This window comes from Lissotriton helveticus, chromosome 5_1, assembly GCF_964261635.1.
Source record: "Lissotriton helveticus chromosome 5_1, aLisHel1.1, whole genome shotgun sequence".
NCBI classification, from domain to species: Eukaryota; Metazoa; Chordata; class Amphibia; order Caudata; family Salamandridae; genus Lissotriton; species Lissotriton helveticus.
The window spans coordinates 1,832,141,876-1,832,162,567 of NC_136065.1; the positions used below are offsets into that span (position 1 = coordinate 1,832,141,876).

At 50.8% G+C, this 20,692-nt stretch overlaps 1 protein-coding gene across 1 annotated transcript; it reads left to right on the forward strand.

The window, feature by feature from the left end:
* The first annotated feature begins 15,658 nt into the window (after positions 1-15,658).
* Positions 15,659-20,480, forward strand: LOC144753837 (uncharacterized). The gene is made up of 2 exons (XM_078641395.1): positions 15,659-15,959; positions 19,501-20,480. The coding sequence occupies exons 1-2, from the start codon at positions 15,668-15,670 to the stop codon at positions 20,112-20,114; spliced, it is 906 nt and encodes a 301-aa protein (XP_078497521.1). The 5' UTR covers positions 15,659-15,667; the 3' UTR covers positions 20,115-20,480.
* The last annotated feature ends 212 nt before the right edge of the window (positions 20,481-20,692 follow it).

The window sequence follows — 20,692 nt, forward strand, 5'->3', positions numbered from 1 at the left end:
GCGCCATTAAACAGAACACGGTGCTGCCAAGCAGAAATAGGAACTTCCTGTGTCCTATAAGGAACATATTCCACGGGCACGGCTGTGTGAGTATAAGTGTGAAACACCCGAGTAGCCGCATCCACAGCAGGAAACGTCACTCATGAGTAGAACATCTAAAAAGGGAATGCTACCTCAGTACTCACCACAAAAATTACTGCCATGCCCTCCAAGCCGACATTATAAGCTTGCAAATGACTGCGGAGCGCAATGTGACTATGCTGCGGTATGTCAATGTCAGCCATTACGACACAGAAAGAAGTAGTACAATGCAATACAATGTAGCACAACTGGGTAGTAATTCAAAAGGAAACCATTTTGATAGATTCAAGCTTGAAAAGACCTATGTAATTATTGGTAGGTTTATCCGTCATCACTGTTAACCGGAAACAATAGTGAGGGGGTTATGGACTGATATAAGCACTACTCAAGCGTCCTGTAAATACGACCACCAGCGTTGGGCGCCATGTTGCAGGGATTCTGCTCCTACACAGAACTGTGCGCAGAGACTTAGGACCTTAGTGAATTAGGGTGTGCCAAAACTCACCTCAGTACCCAACATCCCCTACCAGACTAGCATCAGTGACTCATTGGTTCCTCGTCCTATAGCAAAAACACCAATGATTAGTCAACCCAGAACATGCGACTTAGGATACCTCAGGCAATGTGTAAACAAGAACACTTTCGTTATACTCTCATACCAGTCCAAAACATGGAGTAAAGGGAGACACAAGCAAGTTTGAAATGTTTATTTCTAACACTTTGATCCCAGGCGCAGTACCTTAGCTGATACAAGCAGACATATTATTAGAAACAAGATTGTCAGCATAGTTACTATTCCATAGAATACAAAGGGAGAAAGCATGTTATAATGCCAAATGGAAACAGGTTTCAAATATACCTATATTTCACCCTCCCTTGCTAATAGGTTATTTTATAACTAATAGAAGGCCTCATAGGCTTACATAGGCGGCCCAATACCTCTGCTATTTAGCAGAAGTGGATCACATCAGATTCTGCACAAGCCCTCAGCATACGAATGTTCTCCAAGTGTGTGTGATCATGCCTACGCAGTGCATTATTAAACGCGCCAATATCAGAGGTGGCCACAGCTGCATGTGTGTTATGGCTAGAACATGCGCTGATCAGTTAGAACAACAGCCACAGTGTCTACGATAACCTTGACTGTCTCGGCTCATACTGTATAGACTAAACTAACGAAGCAGCTTAGAAATGCAGCAAAACAAGTGATTCTCATGTGAAGCAAAATACTCAGTGTTCTCTAAACAATAGCGCAAGTGCGTGTCGTGTGCAAAGCAGAGCAGGAAAGTAAAAATGGCGTTTAAACTTCTAATAAGCCCATGCCAACTTAACACTGTGTTAATGTACGGGTCATCCCCACGACAATACAAGGGTGCATTTCGTGCTAAAATATAGATCAAAATAACGGATTTGCATTTTGCGGAATTACATGTAATTTTGCATAGTTTTAATATCATTTTTCATAAATATGCTAAAGCAAATTACACAAATTTCCCCCCTAATCCTGTTCCCCTTCCTTTCAAGTGCGCCCCCAGTGTATATGTAAAACCCACAGACAGAATTCTGATGGGTAAGGGTAATTTATTTTATTTGTACATGATTATTAAATTCTTTACAAAACAATAAAACATTGCTATAAATTGTTAAAAATGCATTTTGTGCAATTCCCAAGTTTACAAATTTACTTAATATCAGTTTATAATTGTCAATAAAAAAGGTTTCAAACGGTCATCAAGCATCTGCCTTTTATTGGTCCGCACACAGCGTGCTCTTGTGTCTTTCTTCTGCTAATTCAAAAAACATTACGACCCGACAGTTTAATTTTGTTCTAGTAGGGTCAAAACACAGTTTGACAGCCTGTCTGCATGTCCGAATGCCATATAATTTGAAGGATGGACGTAATAAATTGTACCTCAAGTCCTTTAATTTAGGGCAGATGCAAATAGCATGGATAATATAATCCTTGTCAGCTTTGCACAGACAACACTGCTGCGGGCAGTTTTTTCTCTCCCAAGGTGGCAAGTGCGGGTCAGCCGGGATTACTCCAAGGCGTAGTTTTAAAAAAAATTATTTCGTCTTTAGGTTCATTCCGATGTTGAGAGATGCTTGTGGTTGCATTCTTCCATAGTCGCTGAGAATGATCCAGGCATGCGTTCTTTTGGTTAATGACTCCTTATCCTCAATGGAGGAAATAATTTGTGCTGATTTTTTCGCAACTGTTTTTGAAAGACAAGAGGTCTGTTGGGGTGCCACAAAGGTCTGACAGGGGAAACGTATCTTGGCAGGTTAAAGCTAGCCCTGTATGAGTTAGCTATCACTGTGTCCAGTAATGCTGCATCCTTACCTTGAAGGGGTTCACTCCTGTATGTGAGAGTCGGCTGTAGCTTTGCGTGCAAAACCTGTAGCATGGGGTTAAGCGTTAGGTTGCGAAGTTTGGCTTTTAAGGATTTTATCGCCAGGTGAGTCACGGTTCCCTTACCTCGCAAGGACTCCAATTGGGGTTTAAACTAATTCTTATGGTACAAGATTACTCCCAAGTATTTATAGGTAGTTACCAAGTCCAGCCCTTGTCCGTTTATATGCCAATTGATTTTCCTCTTTTTCCTGTAGTTCACTGCCATAACCTTGGATTTGGTAAAATTTATTTGCAAGGAGTTCCTTTCTGAAAAGGAATGAGCTACATTTAGAAGATGTTGGAGGCCAATCGGAGTCCGGCATATCAGCACCAAGTCGTCTGCGTACAGCAGGTTGGCCAGCGGAATTTTCCCTAGTTTTGGTGCATGACAAAGACATCTATCGAGTTCCCCTGGCAAATCTGCGAGAAGAAGGTTAAATAAAAGTGGAGCTAATATGCAACCCTGTTTTAACCCTTTTGTTGTGGGAATGGGGTTGGAGACGTGGGTTCCTGCTCCTAGTTTAACCTTAATCTAGGTGTTTGAGTGGAGTAATATCAGAACGTCTAGAAGATGTTTAGGTATTCCCCAGTTCTCCAGTTTCCGCGAGAGTTTATTGCGATCCACGTGATCGAATGCGGCAGTGTAATCAATAAAGCAGAGGAATAGGGGAGATTTGGTCTCTTTTACTGCATCCATCAGCAGGATCAGTGTTGTGATGTGGTTTGTGGTCCCTTAACCCCAGCAGAAGCCTGTTTGATTGATTAGGATCACTGAGTTTTCGGATGCCCATGATGTTAGCTCCTCCAGTATGGTTCCTGCAAAGTACTTAGCCTCCACGTCTATGAAGGCAATAAGCCGATAATGATTTGGGAGTTTCCTGTCATGTTTAAAAATTGGGCTTGTTACTGATCCATGCCAGGACTCCGGTAGAGTCAGGGTATCCTTTATATATATATATTTTTTTAAATGTTTTTATTAAGAGAACATTCAGGGCAAAGATACATACATTCGAATCAATATGAAGCGTGGATATTGCAAGCACAAATCAACCTTATCTAGTACTTGAATTACTTAGTGAAGCAATCTTTTTGACACAGCAGCACATTATCACATCTGAATTCGCCATCTACCATCACTCTGAGGTAACCTCCTCCTCTTCAATGTGTGGTGGCTCACAAATATAACCTCGAAACTTATTCCAGGCACCCCAGATTTTCTCCCACTTCCTGAGGCATCCACGGTGGACAAATACTGCTTTCTCCGCCCCCATTGCTTCGTCCATATCCCTGCACCATTTTTGGAGTGTAGGCAGCACTTCCGAGCCCCACACAATGGCGATATTGCGTTTTGCCACCATCATACCCAACATAACCCAATCTTGCTGTCGATGATTTAAATCATTGGGCTCCCATACGTTCAATAAACAGCGTCGGGGCTCCGGCACCAGGGAAACGTCTATAGTTTGGGAAATCGTACGCATTACTGCTGTCCAATACAGTGCCACGTGTCTACAGTCCCAGATAGTATGAAAGAATGTTCCCTCCTCCCCGCAGTTTCGCAGACAGTATTTATGTGACGCCTTCCCTATCTTGTATAACGTCGTTCTAGTGTAATATGTACGATGTAATATTTTGAGTTGAACTAGTTTTAACCTGGAGGGTTTGGCTGTTTCTCGGGGGGAGGAAAGGGCCTCCTGCCACTCGGCCTCATCTAAGGCGCCCACGTCTCGGGTCCAGTTCTGTTTCGGTTTGGACGTCATATCAGGAAGGTTGTTGACCAGTTTCCAGTACGTCAAAGATGTGGCTTTACCCGGCATGTGCTCTGTCAGCAGTCTATCTTCTAGAGGGGAAGATTCCTGCAAGCCGGTACCTGTCGGTATGGCCGACTGGAGCGCATGTCGAATTTGGAAGTATCTGAACTTTTCTGTCTGTGCCATTTCATATTGTGTATGCAGGTGGGAGAAGTCTACCACCTTTCCCTCCTTCCAGAGATCACCCACCACAGAGATGCCTATGTTGTCCCAGACCTGGAACCCTTTACTGTTACGAAGAAAACCTAACCTATATGAATCCCACAACGGTGTCATTTGCGTGATAGTCCCAGAGCATCGAAGACGCCTATTCGCTTTGTACCAAAGTTGTACAGAGTGTTGCGTAGGGCCAATTAAGTCCGATGGCATGTTTTGGCTATATAGATTTCCCATCAGCCCTCTACACTCCAAGCACTGTCTGTCCACAAGGTATGCCGGCTTGGTCTGCGGGGCATGCAGCCAATAATTTATCTGCTTAAGGTGGGCTGCCCCATAATATAGCTCAATATTTGGAAGCGCTATACCCCCATCATACCAGCCTCTCATTAACTTATCTTGCGCGATGCGTGCTGGCTTCCCATCCCACAATAGGTTGGACACTGCCGCAGCTATAGCTTTGAAGTATGATGCAGGGACCAAAAATGGTGTGTTCTCAAGTACATACAAGAAGCGCGGGAGTAACATCATCTTATATAGTGCCGCCTTACCCAGAAGTGTAAGAGGGAGAGCTTGCCATACCTTAACGTCACGTTTAAAACGGTCCAGGTGGGGCCTTAGCTTTAGAGTATGAAATTCGTCTGGGTCCGGTGTAATGTATATACCCAAGTATTTGAACGCTTTCGTAGTAGTTCGTAGGGGGCAGCTCACGGGCAGCACAGGTGGGGGGCCAGCCAGGACGTATAGGATAGATTTGGACCAATTAATCCTATAACCGACACTCTTCCGAACTTCTCACATACGTTCAGTAATTCCAAAATGGATTTTTTGGGGGAAGTGAGGTACAAAAGTATGTCATCCGCATATAGGGATATGCGATCTTCCCATACGTTGGTCCAGCCGAGTCCCATCTAATCCAGGCCGCGAGCGGCTCCAAACTCACCGCAAATAGTAAGGGGGACAACGGACATCCCTGCCTTGTGCCACGGCCAAGTGGGAAGTCTCTTGAGATGTGCCCATTGGCAGCCACGTGCGCCATGGGCTTGTTATAAAGCAGACGAATCCCGGCGCAGAATTTAGGACCGAAGCCCATGTGCTGGAGCACTGCAAGCAAATAAGGCCATTCCACTGTATCGAACGCCATGGTAGCGTCCAGAGAGAGAATGACTGCAGGCTCCTGTATACAGGCTTTGCGCGCCATGACCGCGTATAGCCGACGCAAGTTGAGTGCTGTGCTACGATGTGGCATGAATCCAGACTGGTCTGGATTCACCAAGAAGGAGAGGTGGGGAGTCAATCGCATCGTCAGCAGTTTGGCTAGGATCTTGGGTTCCGCGTTTATTAAGGAAATTTGGCGGTAGGAGGTGCAGTCCATCTCAAGCCTGCCTGGCTTATGGAGTGCTACAATCGTGGCAAGGCGTAGATCCCTTGGGAACTCCCCAACCTTAAGACTATCGCAAAACATATTCAATAAGAAGGGAGCCGTTGTTTGCACTCCCCAACCTTAAGAATATTGCAAAACATATTCAATAAGAAGGGAGCCGTTGTTTGCACTGTTCTTTTATACAGTTCCACTGGGAGTCCATTGGCTCCCAGCGCCTTACCAGACGCGAGTGAGTAGGTTGCCGTCTGTATTTCATCAGTGGTGATGTCTGCTTCTAGCAGGAGTGCCGCTTCAGGGGAAAGTTGAGGGGTCGCCAGATCCTTAATAGTCGTACGCTTCCTCAACCGTGTAGGACGCTCGTGGAGCATATATTTTTTCATAATGATCGGCTCGGATGTCAACTATAGCGTTGGGATCAGAGGTCATAGAGCCCATGGAGGATGCCAGCTGTGCAATGACTCTGCTCGCTCTTTCTTTTTTATCTAGCCAGGCTAGCATCTTCCCCGCTTTGTCCCCCATCTCGTAAACTCTATGCCGAGTCGTTTGGAGTTTGTCTTTCGCCATTTCCCTCTGATACGCTACAAACCCAGTTTGCTTAAGTTGAACCTCGTGGGCGGTCCCCGGTGTCGGGTGTGCCGCCTCTTCTGCTATTGCAGTGGCAAGATCTGCTTTAAGTCTATCCAACTCCGCTCGTTGCGCTCGCTTGTGACCTGTAATTGAGGCCATTGCTTGCCCACGTAGGACCACTTTATAGGCCTCCCAGAGCGTACTGGGGGAGTCCACCGAGCCAGCATTTTCCTGGAAAAAGTGCTTGGCGGGGCTTGTGAGGCCTTTCATAAGAGGTGACACATGTAAGTAACCAGCATGAACCGGGAACATACGTCTTCTACGAGTTTGGTGATGTGTATACTTTAGCAGCAGTGGGGAGTGATCTGACATGCCCCTAGGACGAATGTCTACCTCCCCTATTCCCTGCAGGCCATCTGCGGATATCAGAAAATAATCAATTTGTGTGAGACAATTATGGACCCCAGAGTAGAAAGTGTATTGTCTTTCCTAAGGGTGTTTGTATCTCCAGCTATCTGTGAGTCCCAGGGCGTCTACAAGACCAAGCAGACATCGCCCACCCTGCGCCTCCAGTCTGACAGGATATCTGTCTACCGTGCCATCAAGTATATCGTTGAAATCGCCTCCTATCAGCAACGTCGCAGCAGGTAGTGTCAGCAGGAATGCTGTGAGAGCGGAATGGGCCTGTGTGTGAAGGGCAGGTGGGATGTAAACAGAGACAAAATTTAACAACTGTCCTTCCCATTGACATGTAAGCGCCGCAAAACGGCCTTGGTCATCAACTCGCTTCTGTTGTATCACCAGTGGGAAATTCTTTCTAACAAGGATCCCCGTACCTCTAGAACCAGAGGAAAATTCTGTATGTGGCATCATTTTATACCCCCATCTATCCATAGCTCTGGTAGCAGAGCCCACTAGGTGCGTTTCCTGCAGTAGAACCACCGCAGGGGCGTATCGCTTTAAATATTGCAGCACCAGGCCCCTCTTCACTTTGTCTCCCAACCCTCGGACATTCCAGGTCAGTACCGTTAAGGCTGTCTGGGGAGGCAGCTGTGCCTGTCGAGCCTTAAGCTCTTGTGGGGCATGCGTGGCCATCAATGACAATGAAAGGTGTCAAACAATCAAAGGTACATTTGTCCCGCAAGGATCCACTACTGAAACAGTTTGTTGCCCCGTCAACATTACTCACAACCAATCCAACAAGATTAAACAAAACAGTTAATCCCCTACCCCGGTTCCCACCCACCCTCCCTGCCTCCCTGCTTAGCGAACCTACAACTGTCCGCCACCCCAACTCAGCAGATTGCTTCTTCCCACCCATAACTACAGTACTTGCTTGTCGGGGGTAATGAGCTCAGTGAGGCACCAGCCCTTCTTAACCTCCAAGGCCTGCCTCAGTCCAAAACCTCAAGATGGCTCAATCGCAATTGTATATTTTGCCGCACAATGCGTCGGGGATCACTAATACCACTGCTCGGCTTACTCCTCCTCCAGCAGCAGCACGTGGTCTGACTCTTGGCCTCTGGAACTCTGATTTCCTGGATCGTCTTCCCCATCCCGGCGGCGATGAGTTCTATTCCCTCGAACGGCATGGCTCACAGGACTCCACCCCTCCGGCCAGTCATGTGCCGCCTCCGGCGTTTCGAAGTCCGGCCATCAGCTACTACTCTTAGTTTTGCAGGGAAGAGCATAGAGTAAGGCAGCTCCTGCGCCCGGAGCATTTTTTTAACTTCAAAGAAACTTCGCCTGCGTCTGGATACACCTGCAGTGTAATCAGGGAAAAGGGTGACAGTGGAATTCAAAATTCGGATGGGAGGAGAGACCCTCGCCGCTTGCAAAATTGCGTCTCTGTCTCTGAAATTGAATAGTCTGGCGAGTAATGGTCTTGGGGGTGCTCCCGGCTTAGGCTTGCCACCAGGCACCCTGTGGGCGCGTTCCACTGAGAAGAAATTAGAGAGTCCCTTAGGTTGTAGTTTAGTTTTTACCAATTCTTCCACATATAAATCCAGCGCTTGGGCCCCTTCAGTCTCCGGAATACCAATAATTCTTACGTTATTTCGCCTTGCGAGCCCCTCCTGGTCATCGAGCTTCTCTGCGAGCATATCGTTCTCCTTTTCGAGTTGGGCGACCGTTGTCTGCAATTCCGAAGTATCCATAGCTAGAGATTTTGCGACTATCTCCACTTCCTTCACTCTATCCGCCATCTTGTGGAGGTCTGCCCATAGTAAGGAGACATCCGTGGAGATTGTTCCCACCGTGGTCTGGACGCTCACCAGAGCTTTCATAATGTCTTCTAGTGTGACTTTTTTTGTTCCTTCTCCATCCGGTACCTTACTCAGGGACGGTCGTCCTTCTGATGCTGGAGGTGAGCTTTTATCGAACGCAAATTTGTCCAGTTTGGTCTGCGCGGCATGATTTCTCGGTCCCCTGCCCGCCATGGCTTAATAGTTTGATGAGCACACGAGGGTTGCAGTCTTTCACAACTTCACGATCACAACTGACGGTAGTCCTTCAGTTATACACCGGTGTCTCTGCCCTGCGACGCCGCCTCACTTCTGTTAGGTCGGGTTCGGTGGTGATCAGGGGGCACGGGGGGTATATGAACTCACATTGCCTCGCAAGCACAACCGTTGGTGTACCTCTGAAATAGTGGATTGGTTTGCTCTTCCCACCTTGGACTTGCGTGATATCAATGATATCTCCGGACGTCAACTCCTCGCAGTGAGACGCAGAGTGCCAGAACGACTCGTCTCACGTCGCCATCACTTCTTTGAGGCCCACCATCAGGCCCCCGCGTGCCTTCTGCTCAAAATCAGGCAGCTTCCTAATGCCCCACCAATGGCCAGGATTTTAGCGCCGGATATCAGGGTGCATCTCTAAGGGGCTGCGCAACAGTTAGCGGCATAGGTTTTCCGGCCGCGGTACCACCAGTGGCCGTAAGTCCTGTAGTTGTGGGAAGTTGAGGCAATGTAAGGCATTTTGGCAGTAGTAGTGCTACAATAGTTCCAGCCACTCACATGCGCCTATCTTCACTGCGTGCGGCGGCGCCGGACCGGCCTCCAAATCAGCCTCAAGCACCCGGTTGCATTGCCAGCAGCAGACCCCCAGTCATCAATACCAGCTATCCTTTATATTTTTGAATCTCGGTGTTAGTGCTGCGCTCCAAAATTCCACATCTGATTTATATAGTATTGGTGGAATGCCATTTGGTCCAGGGGCACCTGTTGGTCTGCCCCTGGCTATTTGCCTTTTGATGTTGGCTGGTGTGGAGGCCAGAAATCCAGACTCAGCTAAAGGAGAGGAACTTGAGTGGGGCATTAATTTACCCATACAAGATGGTAGCATGGTACCTCTTGAACCTGTTTCTTGGGTCCTGGCCATTATGTGGCGGTTGCCTCTTTTTTCCCTCTGGGTTTCTTTGCTGGACTCCTTACTAATAAGATACATGTTAAAATCGCCTGCCAGGATAATAAAATCAGAATCTTCTTCATCTATTACTTTTTCCGTGGCTTTTATCAGTTCCTTGGCATCTTGCCGTTTCCGTTTGGGGTGGATGCAAGTGTTGATTATTATAACTTCTTGAAGTTGGCTATTTAACCGGAGTGCGATCTTTGCCGCCTGCATTACGCTTAGAGGTGCTATTTGAGATTCTATTGTTGTAATCTCACCTTTTGGTGCTATAGAGGCAAAAATCATTAAGCCCCCTGATCTGCTGCCAAAAATTGAGCATTTATTTGCTGGGATACAACAAGATGTATACCCTTGCAGTCTAAATGCCTTTTCCTCCCAGGTTTCTTGAAGCAGTAAGAAATCAAATGATTTTAGGTATTGCAAAAACTCTGGATCGTCGCTTTTGGTGGCTAAACCGTTGATATTCCAAGTACATATGCTAATTTGTATGGACTTATCTAAGGGGTGATGAGAGTTATTTTCCCTTTGTCAATTTGTGCGGTCTATTGCATTGATGGTACGCTGAATTGACCTCCAGTTTTGTGAGGCGACCGGCAAAGCATGACATGGGTTTCTTGGCGCTTTTCTTGAGAAGAACGTTTTTGTGTCTTGGGGGTGCGCTTTTGGAGAAATGCTACTTGCTCCTTTTAATACTGAATTTCTGCGAGGGTGTCCTGACGTGGGGTAAAAAAGGTGTCGGATAGGGAGGTTCCTTTTCAATTTCCAGTTTTATCCCCCATTGTTTAAACGTAGCCTCTTCCTCCAGGATTTTTTTGGCTATCTCTATGGAGTTCCAGGTTGCTTTAGTTGTGGATTGTTATTTGACGGAAACTATTTGCAGAGGATCAGAGGAGCCAATGTTTACTAGGCTTGTGATCGAATGTAAAAGTCTTAATATGTTCCCTCTGTTCAATATTTTGTCTCTACCTTGAGACGTGTATTCTGGATTGAAAAGAATAATGGTAGTCTGTCCCCGTGTTGCACTACTGTTTGCTTTGTTAGCGATCCCTCGCTGCCTGAGTGACCAGACTGTAGAGAGCGGATTGGGATGCCAATAACTGGGCTGGTTTGTTGCGTACTTCGTTGCCTATCCGTCCCAGGTTCTCTTGTGGTGTCAATTGCTCCACGTATAGATCGATGAGATAACTCTGCATTACTAGTCTTGGGTTTGTCGCAGATTTCTGTAATTTGAGTGTGTTTGGTCGTTATTAAGTCGGAGTTATGGGCAATTTGAGGTATTTTTGCTTGAGGAAGTCTCCGCTTGCTATCACTGAGTCGAGGTTTCCGGGGTATGTCTCCGGATGGTGTTGCCGAAGCTGCTGGGGAGACAGCGATGGACGACGGAGAAGGGCTCTCAGGATCCTCGGGCAAAGGTGAGAGTGGAGGTTGATTTGCATCTGCGGGTTTACGACCGTAGGCGGTTGCTGTTGGGAATAAATGTAATTGCAGTTCTTTACAAGATCTTCCATCAGTTGGAGGCCTATTTCTTCCCTTCCTTTGTTTCTTCCTGCGAGTTTTGCAAGAGGTCTGGGCATTGACTGATACGAGGTCAACTGTGGTTACAGAAGCTACTGGTGAGTGATCCGTAGGTTCAGCTTCCGTTTTCTCTGACGGTGGTGGTAGGGCTTCCCTACCCAACAGGGGTAAATTGCTGTTTACTACCAGTTCTACTGCGGGTTGAACCGTAGGCGTTGTTAATGTTCCAGACAGTTCAATGTTAAGTTCTGGGATCTGTGAAGCTGTTGATTTTATGTCTGATATTATATCCCCTAACATAGATGGCAAAGTTGATAACTTATCTAGGATCGATACGCAGGGGCATGGTGATGGTGTCACTTGGACCACGTAGGCCGCTTCCTGACCCCTCTTTATGAACCCGTTAAGTTTTGATATCTTCCAATCAATTGCTGAGATGGAATCAGCCATTGTCTGTAGAACGGTAAGCTGCAAGTCCATTTTATGAGATTGAAATTGTAGGGCTGCGGCTGAGTCTTGCAAGGTGTTTCCCATATAGATTCCGTGAATGGATTTCCAGTATTGTTACTTTTCTCCATTCTTTTCTTCAGTCTTGGGAGATTGTTTACTGCTATAGGTGAATTGAGGTAAGCTGGTTGCAAGTTATAGGAGGCAACCAATTCTTCCCATTCCGGCTATGAAGGTCATATCATTGTTCGTAGAGTGGGAGTCATTGTATGGTAATAGAGTGCGACGCACTGGGGGCGTGTTTGCTGTTGGCCTGCTGTGTATAACTAGTTGCTCCCAGGTGTCTGCTTGAGTTATTTCAAATGGTTTGGTTTGAATAGGAGAACTATTGTTCAGTTGAGAGAATACATTTTGTGTTTTTCCATCCCGGCTGTCCTGTTCCTTAGTCGTTGCTAATTGTTCCACCTGGGTTACTTGGATTGACTTCATTTGAATAGGAGAACTATTGTTCAATTGAAAAGATGGATCTTTTCCTTTTCCGTCACAATGATCCTGAACTTTAGTTTTAACTGGTGAGTCTAAGCTTTCTCTGTGAGGTATGCTGGCTTGACATAGTTTTTTCTCGACTCGACTGGCTGAATTAGAGTGTTTCGCCAGCTGGGAGGATTTGTCCATCTTCGTCGAGCTCCACCAGCTATTGTTTGTGATCCTTTTTCCAGAACAAGGCGAATCCTATATGTACCTGCTTTGACTATTAGCTCCTTTGCCTACCGGGTTGGTGAATTCAGCTACTCCTCCACTTCAGGCTGATGTTGGCATTACAGTTATTGCCCCGAGAGGACGTTGACTATTAACCCCTAAGAACAGTGATGTCTCGACTGGATTGCTGTGGAGAGGGCTGCGGTCAGTTTTACTTGACAGGAGTGGTGTTTGCAGTCCTTTTATGTTCCCAGTCTTGGAGTAAATAGCTCTTCCAGGGTCCTTCAGGAAGGACAATTGTGTGTATATCTGTGGTTGGTAGGTGCATATCTTTTTCCTCTCAGGCATTCCTTCCTTATGAGGTTGTTAAAGTCCTTTGATGATGAAGTGGAAGGCGGTTATAACTGTGGCGATGACTACGATGTTTGTGGTGCCAATGACAGCTGAAGGGCCAGTGGAGAGGACAGTAACTGTATGTTGTCGACGAAGTTGACAGAGATTAGAGTGTTGGCTGCCTCTAAGTCGTGGGCTTTTGCATGCCGCTTGCTCTACAATAGATGGACTTAAGAGAGTGCTCTGTCCCGGTGTGAGAACATTTGCCATTGTTTTTACAGATATGTTTTCGGATACGTTTTAATTTTTATTTTCATTTGTGGTTACGATTACAATTGCAGTTGTGATTGTGCTTTTAGTTGTCATGTTGGGTTCCTCTTTGTATGCACTATGGAAGTTGGGGTTTTTATCCCGGGGTTTAGTTGACTGTGGCATCATTATTGGCTCAAGTTTCCTTTTCCTCGACTTGGAGTTAATTTTTGGTTCGAGTAAGGGCTGCCTAATTCTGCTGGATCTCACTACTCCTTGTGGGTTTTTTTGTTTTTGTTTTATTGGGTAATTTGTGTTTGAATTTGAGAATTTGTTATGTTAGTGTTTTGGATACTTCCTCTCTGTAAAACTTCCTAACAGGGTCTGTCGCAGGGCTGTTCACTTGACCCCGATTGGTCCCAGGTCCAGTCCAGTCCTCGGTCCTTAGTCGTTAGTGCTTAGTACTGAACCTAACTCTGGTTATCAGCTGCCACGCTGGACTCGATGGACTCCTACCTTGGCCCAAGATCATGCAGATAGCTGTCAGTACCATTAATGCTATTAGTGCTGTTGCTTTGCCGCTCTGCAGCTCATACAGTCTATACAGTCCTGCAACTCTGGCAGCAGTGGCTTAAGTGCTGGGGGATAGTGGTGGATAGTGCCATAGTGCCGTCGATGTAGGTGATGTAGTCGATGTAGGAGCCTCAGCGCTCTACTTGAAAACTCTGCTGGAAATCTTGAAATCTTGTTTTATTCAGGTCCCAGGGAACGGGGTCAGGGCCGGACTGGGAACCAAAACCGGCCCTGGCAAAGTGCTCGGCCAGCCCCCCCACCCCACTCGGGGTGGGGGGGTTCCGCTGAGCTCTTTGCCGGGGCCGGTTATCGGCCGATTTTGTTACAGGGCCGATTTTGTAGCTATGCTGCAAAAACGGCCCTGTAACAAAATCGGCCCCCAGGGGCCCAAAACCGGCCCCCACCCGTGCGGTGCACCGGGGGATTGCCCGGTGCCCGCTACGGCCAGTCCGGGCCTGAACGGGGTACAGTGCGGCCCCCGGGGGAAAGCAGGTCGGCAGACCAGTCTTTTCCCCGGGGAGTTCGCGCGATAGCAGGACAGGCAGGAAGTAGTTAGGGGGTTTAGGTCAGGGGTGGGAGGGGTTAGGAGGCGGATTTAAGGGGACAGGAAGGGGAAGGACTTCCTCTTTCTGTCCCCGGTGCCTCAGGGAAAGAAGTGAATTGTAGGGAGCTCTTAGGTAGGCGGTGTGTGAGTTACTGCTTAGGTCGTCTTCTGGTGCCCCAGAGCGACGTGTTAGGCAGGTTGAGTTGAGTTTAGTTAGGTGGCTTGCCATTTTAGTTGATTTGCGGAGCGTGACCCCTTGTTATCTCGGTGCGGTGCGCGGCGGGGCGAAAGCTCACGCATCTCGCGGGGTGCCAAACCTCACGCATCTCGCGGACGGGCTGGAATTTAGGGTGCCGAACCTCACTCATCTCGAGGAAGGTCTGTAAACTATAGCTGAAGCATGGCAACGCCTGATGCGGAGGCGGTGAGGGCTGCCCTGCTCGTGCTTGGCCGGGCGGGGAGGACAGACCTCCTCCAGCCCGGTGTTTTGGAACAGGCTTGGGTCGGAATGACCCGCACGCCCCGGTCAGCGTCGGCGGGGGTGGCTGCGGTTGTCGCTGCATGCCTGGACGAGCCCGCTGGGGCTCGGGGGGGCGCGCCTAGGAGATCTAAGGGCAAGAAACAGCAGGAGGCACCCAAGAAAGGGGGACGGCGTCTGAGCCTCCCGGCCAAGATCGAGGCCAAGGATGCGGTTCCCGGTGGGGCGGGCGGGGCGGACGGGACTCCGCTGGCGTCCCGTGCCGGGGGGTCGGGGAGTGTGGGCCAGCTGGTGGGGTACGATGAGAGTAGTGAGGGTAGCGGGGGGGAGGACCTGGGTGAGTGGGAGGTGGCGGCTGGTGAGGATTTCGCACTCACGCTGTCTGGTGAGGAGTCTGGGGGGGAGGAGGAGTTCTCCGTCCTGGATCAGCCGGTCGACCTTTCGGGGGGCCGTAAGGGGGTTGTCAAACAGCAGGGTTCCAAGGGCAAAGGCCCGTTGAAGGCGCAGCAGCAGACTGGGGCGAAGGGTGCTGCGGCGCCCGTGCCCGGGGGGGGAGGCCTGGGGGTGCCTGGTCGGTCGTCCATCTATGACAGGTGGGTGCACATGTCCGAGGAGGAGAGGGCCCGCGATCAGCGGCGCATCATTGCCGAGTATGAGCAGGAGTGGCAGCGTTTGCAGGAGGTCAGTGAGGCGAAGGCGGGTGGGGCGCTCAAGGGCGATGGGGTCCTGGCGCCTGCGCGTGGCAGGGGGGCGTCTGGAGGTGGAGGCAGGGGATCCCCCGGGCAGCGCGGGCAGTGGGTCTGGGTGGAAGGTTCAGGGACTGCCTTGACGGATCAGAGACCTGTTGGCACCGGGGCCTCCCCGAGCGCATACGGCTCGGGGGGGGGGGGGAGACAAGCCAGCGGGGTCAGCTGGCAGAGGCCGGGGTGGGCCGGCGGGGCGCAAAACGGCCTCCAAACGCCGGGACGAAGCAGCAGGGGGGTCCGCGGCGGCCTGCCCTCCATCGAGGGAGCGGGCACCATCGATGCTGGAATGCGAGTTTATGCCTGGTGTGAAAGGGAAGGGTGCCAAGAGAGTGGTGACGGAAGTGGTGCCGCTGGATGTTCAGGATGAGTGGTTGGACTATGGGGATGAGGAGGATGAGTTGGAAGAGGGTGAGTTGCGCGAGTCGGAGTGTGTGGACAGGGCTAAGGTGGCATCCGCCACGGTAGGTGTTTCCCATGAGGCACGAGATGGCGCCAGTCGGGCCACCAAGGGGACCATGAAGCCGGCGGACGCACGGCGACGGGAGACGGACGCTCCTGCAACCTTATCAGGTGAGGGCTCTTGGTGGAACGCATGGACTGATGGGGGGAAAGGAGGGAGGAAGAAACCCTGCCGGTCGGTGGGGGTGGGGGATGGGTCTGTGAGGACGGGGGCCTATGTTGGGGAGGAGCCGGTGGCGGCTGCCGGGGGGAAGCAGGTCACGACGGCCAGTGCACAAACCGACAAGGTGGAGGATTTGGGGGGCAAAGATGATGGAGTGGGGAAGCTCCCCAAGAAGTTGCCTTATATGGGTTTGGCCGTGCCCCTAGGATCGCATCTGTCAGAGAAAACGAGAGGGAAAATTTGGAGGCATGAGTATGTGGATGTTTTTAAACTGCTACATAGGGAGATTCAGGCGAAGGAAGGGTCTAAGGAGGAGGAATGGGAGTTGACCAGGCGGCCGAGGGTGCCGGTTACGATGGAGAATTGGACGTCGGCTTTCTTGATTTACGCGAGTATATATTGCGAGAAGCATGGTGACCGGGCGATTGCTCTGTTCAAGTATATGGACGTGATTAGGAAGGCGCAGCTGCATTTCGGGGGTTTTGCTTGGCTGAGCTACGACGAGGAGTTTAGGGCCAGGATCAGCGTCAATCCGGACAAGCCATGGGGGGAGGTGGACCAGGAGCTTTGGATTCAATGGATGTCTTCGACGCAGGCGGCGGCTTCCACTCATACGGCTAGCGGTCTTCCGGTGACTTATCGGTCTTTTCAGTCGCGCCCCGCCCAGTCTGGGGCGGGTAGCCAAGGGAGTTCAGGAGGTTCGGGAAACCAGGCAGTGTGGTCCGGGGCTGCAGGACAACAGTACAAGCCAGTGTCTTCAGGGGCCTGTTGGGGTTTTAATAAGGGTTTCTGCAACCGCCCCTCCTGTAAGTTCAAGCATGAGTGTTCAAAGTGCGGGGGGCGGCATGCAGTTACACAGTGCCTCACGTTGGCTTCGCCGTCAGAGCAGTGGAAGCTTGCCAAGGGTAGGGGTCAGCCTGGGCCGAAGGGCCCATACTCCGGTTAGGTTGGAGGCCATGTGTCCATGGCTCTCCCGGTACCCTGATAAGGAAGCGGCGCTGCGTTTATACTGGGGCTTCATGGAAGGTTTTCGGATTGGTTATCAGGGGCCGAGGGAGAGACGTTGGGCTGAGAACTTGCGGTCAGCCAAGGAGTTGCCGGAGGTAGTGGCTCGTAAATTGGAGAAGGAGGTTTCGGAGGGCAGGATTGCGGGTCCTTTTGCGGATTGGCCGATGTCGGATCTCATTGTCTCACCTCTTGGAGTGGTGCCCAAGAAAGAACCTGGCGAGTTTCGATTGATTCATCACTTGTCTTGGCCTGAGGGAGGGTCGGTGAATGATTTCATTGCTGAAGAGGACTCAAGAGTACTGTATGCGTCGGTGGATGATGCCATAGGCTTGGTAAGGTCCTGTGGGAAGGGGGCGGAGTTGGCCAAATGTGACATCAAGTCGGCCTTTCGCCTCCTCCCCATTCACCCCGCGGATTTTTCACTGTTGGGTATGCAGTTTGACGGGTCCATCTTCGTGGACATGGTTCTCCCGATGGGTTGTGCGATTTCCTGCGCGCTTTTCGAGACTTTCAGCTCCTTTTTGCAGTGGGCCTTTGTGGACCGCAGTGGACACCGGCTGGTGTCTCACTATTTGGATGACTTTCTGTTTGTGGGCGCGGGTCACTCTGGCGCTTGTGGCGCGGCCTTGCGGCAGTTTCAGTTGTTGGCACAGGATTTTGGGGTGCCTTTGGCACCGGAGAAGACTGAAGGGCCTATTTGTTGCCTGACTTTTCTCGGGATTGAGTTGGATTCGGTGGCTTGGCAGGCGCGGCTCCCGGTACGGAAGGTGGGGGAGATGCAGGAGGCTTTGAGGAGTGCGATCGAGGTTCAGAAGCTGGAGTTGAGGTCTGTGCAGCGACTGTTGGGGTTGTTGACCTTTGCGTGCCGGGTGGTGAGGGCAGGAAGGACGTTTTGCAGGCGGCTCGGCATGGCCATGTCGGGGGCGGCCCTCCCGCATCACAGGATCAGGATCACGCTGGGGGTCCGGTCGGACTTGCGAGTGTGGCTGGTTTTTCCTGGAGGACTTCAATGGTGTGTCCTTGGATTTTGCGCGTGACCGGATGGTGTGGCAGATTCAGCTCTACTCTGACGCGGCGGGTGCTGCCGGTTTCGGAATTTTCTGGGACGGCCGCTGGTGTGCAGAGCAGTGGCCGGCTCATTGGCTGCGGCAGGGCAGGAGCATTGCGTTTTTGGAGTTCTTCCCCTTGTTGGTTGCTTTGCTGGTGTGGGGCCCGGAGTTCAGGAACAGGTCAGTGTTGTTTCATGTGGACAACATGACTGTGGTGGACTTGGTGAACAATCAAAAGGCAAGGGACCTGCGGGTGCTGCGCTTGCTGCGAAGTTTCATGCTGCTGTGTCTGCGTTACAATGTGCTGTTCCGCGCGCAACATGTGCCTGGAGTGAGTAACGAAATTGCGGATGCGTTATCTCGTTCGCAGTGGCAGCGCTTCAGGGAGCTGGCGCCGGGAGCGGAAGCTTGCTAGACCAAGGTGCCGGAGGGTATCTGGGCCTGGGGGGAGTGAGAGTGGTTGGGTTGGTTGAGAGGTCGATAGCGGGGTCCACTAGGCGGGCGTACAGGTTGGCGTGGGCTGAGTTTGGGTCCTTGGTGGGGGGAGAGCTGGGAGTGGGACGATTGTCCAAGGAAGAGTGTGAGCGGGGGGTGGTGCGCTTTGTGTTGGATTGCATGGATAAAGGGCTGTCGCAGACGACGATTGCTGGCAAGTTGGCGGGCGTATCTTTCTACAGCATGGTGTATTTGGGTTTTGATCCGGCTAGGGCGGATCTGCTGAGCCGAATGTTAAAAGGTTGGGGTCGGGTGAGGGCGGAGATGGGTGGGGGGGAATTGCCACGGGAGGCGGTCACGTTTGATTTATTGGTGCAGGTTTTGAGGGAGTTGCATTTCTGTTGTTATGACGGGGAAGAGGTGGCGCTCTTTCGTTTATGCATGATTTGGATGTTTTTTGGTGCATTTCGGGTGTCAGAGTTGCTGGGGTCGCGGGGGCGCCGGGCCGAGTGTTTGCGGACGTGCGTGTGGATGGGGTTCGTTTGGGTATATGGTTGGGACGGTCAAAGACAGACCAGTTGGGTCGGGGCAAATGGGTGTGGTTGTCGGAGAGCGGGTATGAGGGTGTGTGCCCGGTGCGTGAGTGGTTGGCATTTTGTGGTCGAGTACGGAACTTGGAAGGGGAGATTTTTGTGCATGTGTCGCGAAAGCGATTGACGTCCTCTCAGTTGTTGGCGGTTTTGCGGATGGCTTTGCGGAAGTTGGGCAGGGACCCGGCGCGTTTTGGCACGCACTCGTTTCGAATCGGGGCGGCCACGGCTGCGGCGGGTTTGGGTTGGTCATGGGAGGAGATCCGGAGGATTGGTCGGTGGAGGTCGCGTTGCTGCGAGCGCTATGTGCGTAAATAGAGGGTGGGGCGTGCTGCTTGGCCGGCTGCACTGTTTTTTGTTGTTGTTTCTCTTGTGCTGCTGAGGTACTAATCTCTTTCTCTTCGTAGGTTGTGTTCGTGGGCCGGGGGCCAAGACGGTCACCTGGGTCGTTGGGCACTCTTTCGTGCACTGGGGGGAGAAGTATGCTGCCAGGCGGGTGTACGGCCGTAACCTGGGCCTGAGGAGCAGCCATCATGAAGTTCAATGGTGGGGTAAGAGCGGAATGCGCTGGGGAGAATTGCTACCATGGCTCACAAAGAAAGTGGCGCAGCTGGGCTGCCCGGACATGCTCATCATCCATTTGGGGGAGAATGACTTAGTGAAGCAGTCGGGGGTGTCACTTTTGCATTTGATGCAGAGGGATTTGGATGCGATGAAACGCAATCTGGCTGGCGCCTGTATTGTGTGGACCGAGTTTGTTCCACGACGGATCTGGAGGGGTGCGCTCAAGCCTGCGGCAGTCGAACGGGCACGCAGGAAACTGAACAGGGCTATGAGACTCTTTTGTGCAGATAAAGGGATCCACGTGCTGGCTCATGTCGGGCTTCAGCTGGAGCAGCCACTTCTTTTCCGGGACGACGGCGTGCACCTTTCTCACATGGGGAATGCCTTCTACCTAATGGAGTTGCGCGACTTGATTAGCCATTTGTGGAATGAATCTATCTGGTGCCCGAGAGTATGAGTTCGAAAGGTGCACGTGTGGTGGGGCAGGTAACCGCCCTCCGGGGGTTCCCTGGGTGGCGGGAACTGGGAGGGGTGGGAAGTCCATGACGGGCAGAATCACCCTTTCAGGGAGGGGGTTACAGGTGCAGGATGGGGGGAGTGGTAGACGGGAGTGTGATGGATGGAGATGACGGAGGAGTTGGAAAGTGAAAGGGGAAAGTGAATGAGATGCAAAGAGGTCATGGTGTGAATTGGGAGTGGCTGGTGGAACACGTGAGTGGATGATGGAGTGAATGGCAGGATGTTGGGGGGATTGTTCAAGTTAACGAGGTTATGTTTATTGTTGAACGTCATGCCTGTCCTAATAAATGGCCTTTTACGCTAACTGATGCGTGGAGTGGTTATTTGCGCGATGCGGCCCCCGGGGGAAAGCAGGTCGGCAGACCAGTCTTTTCCCCGGGGAGTTCGCGCGATAGCAGGACAGGCAGGAAGTAGTTAGGGGGTTTAGGTCAGGGGTGGGAGGGGTTAGGAGGCGGATTTAAGGGGACAGGAAGGGGAAGGACTTCCTCTTTCTGTCCCCGGTGCCTCAGGGAAAGA

Bases quoted from the DNA above. Each gene is read 5' to 3' on its own strand.
- LOC144753837 (XM_078641395.1), top strand. From the start codon at position 15,668: ATGCTGGAATGCGAGTTTATGCCTGGTGTGAAAGGGAAGGGTGCCAAG. The intron at 15,960-19,500 runs GTGAGGGCTCTT...TTCTCTTCGTAG, and splicing joins CGCTCCTGCAACCTTATCAG to GTTGTGTTCGTGGGCCGGGG.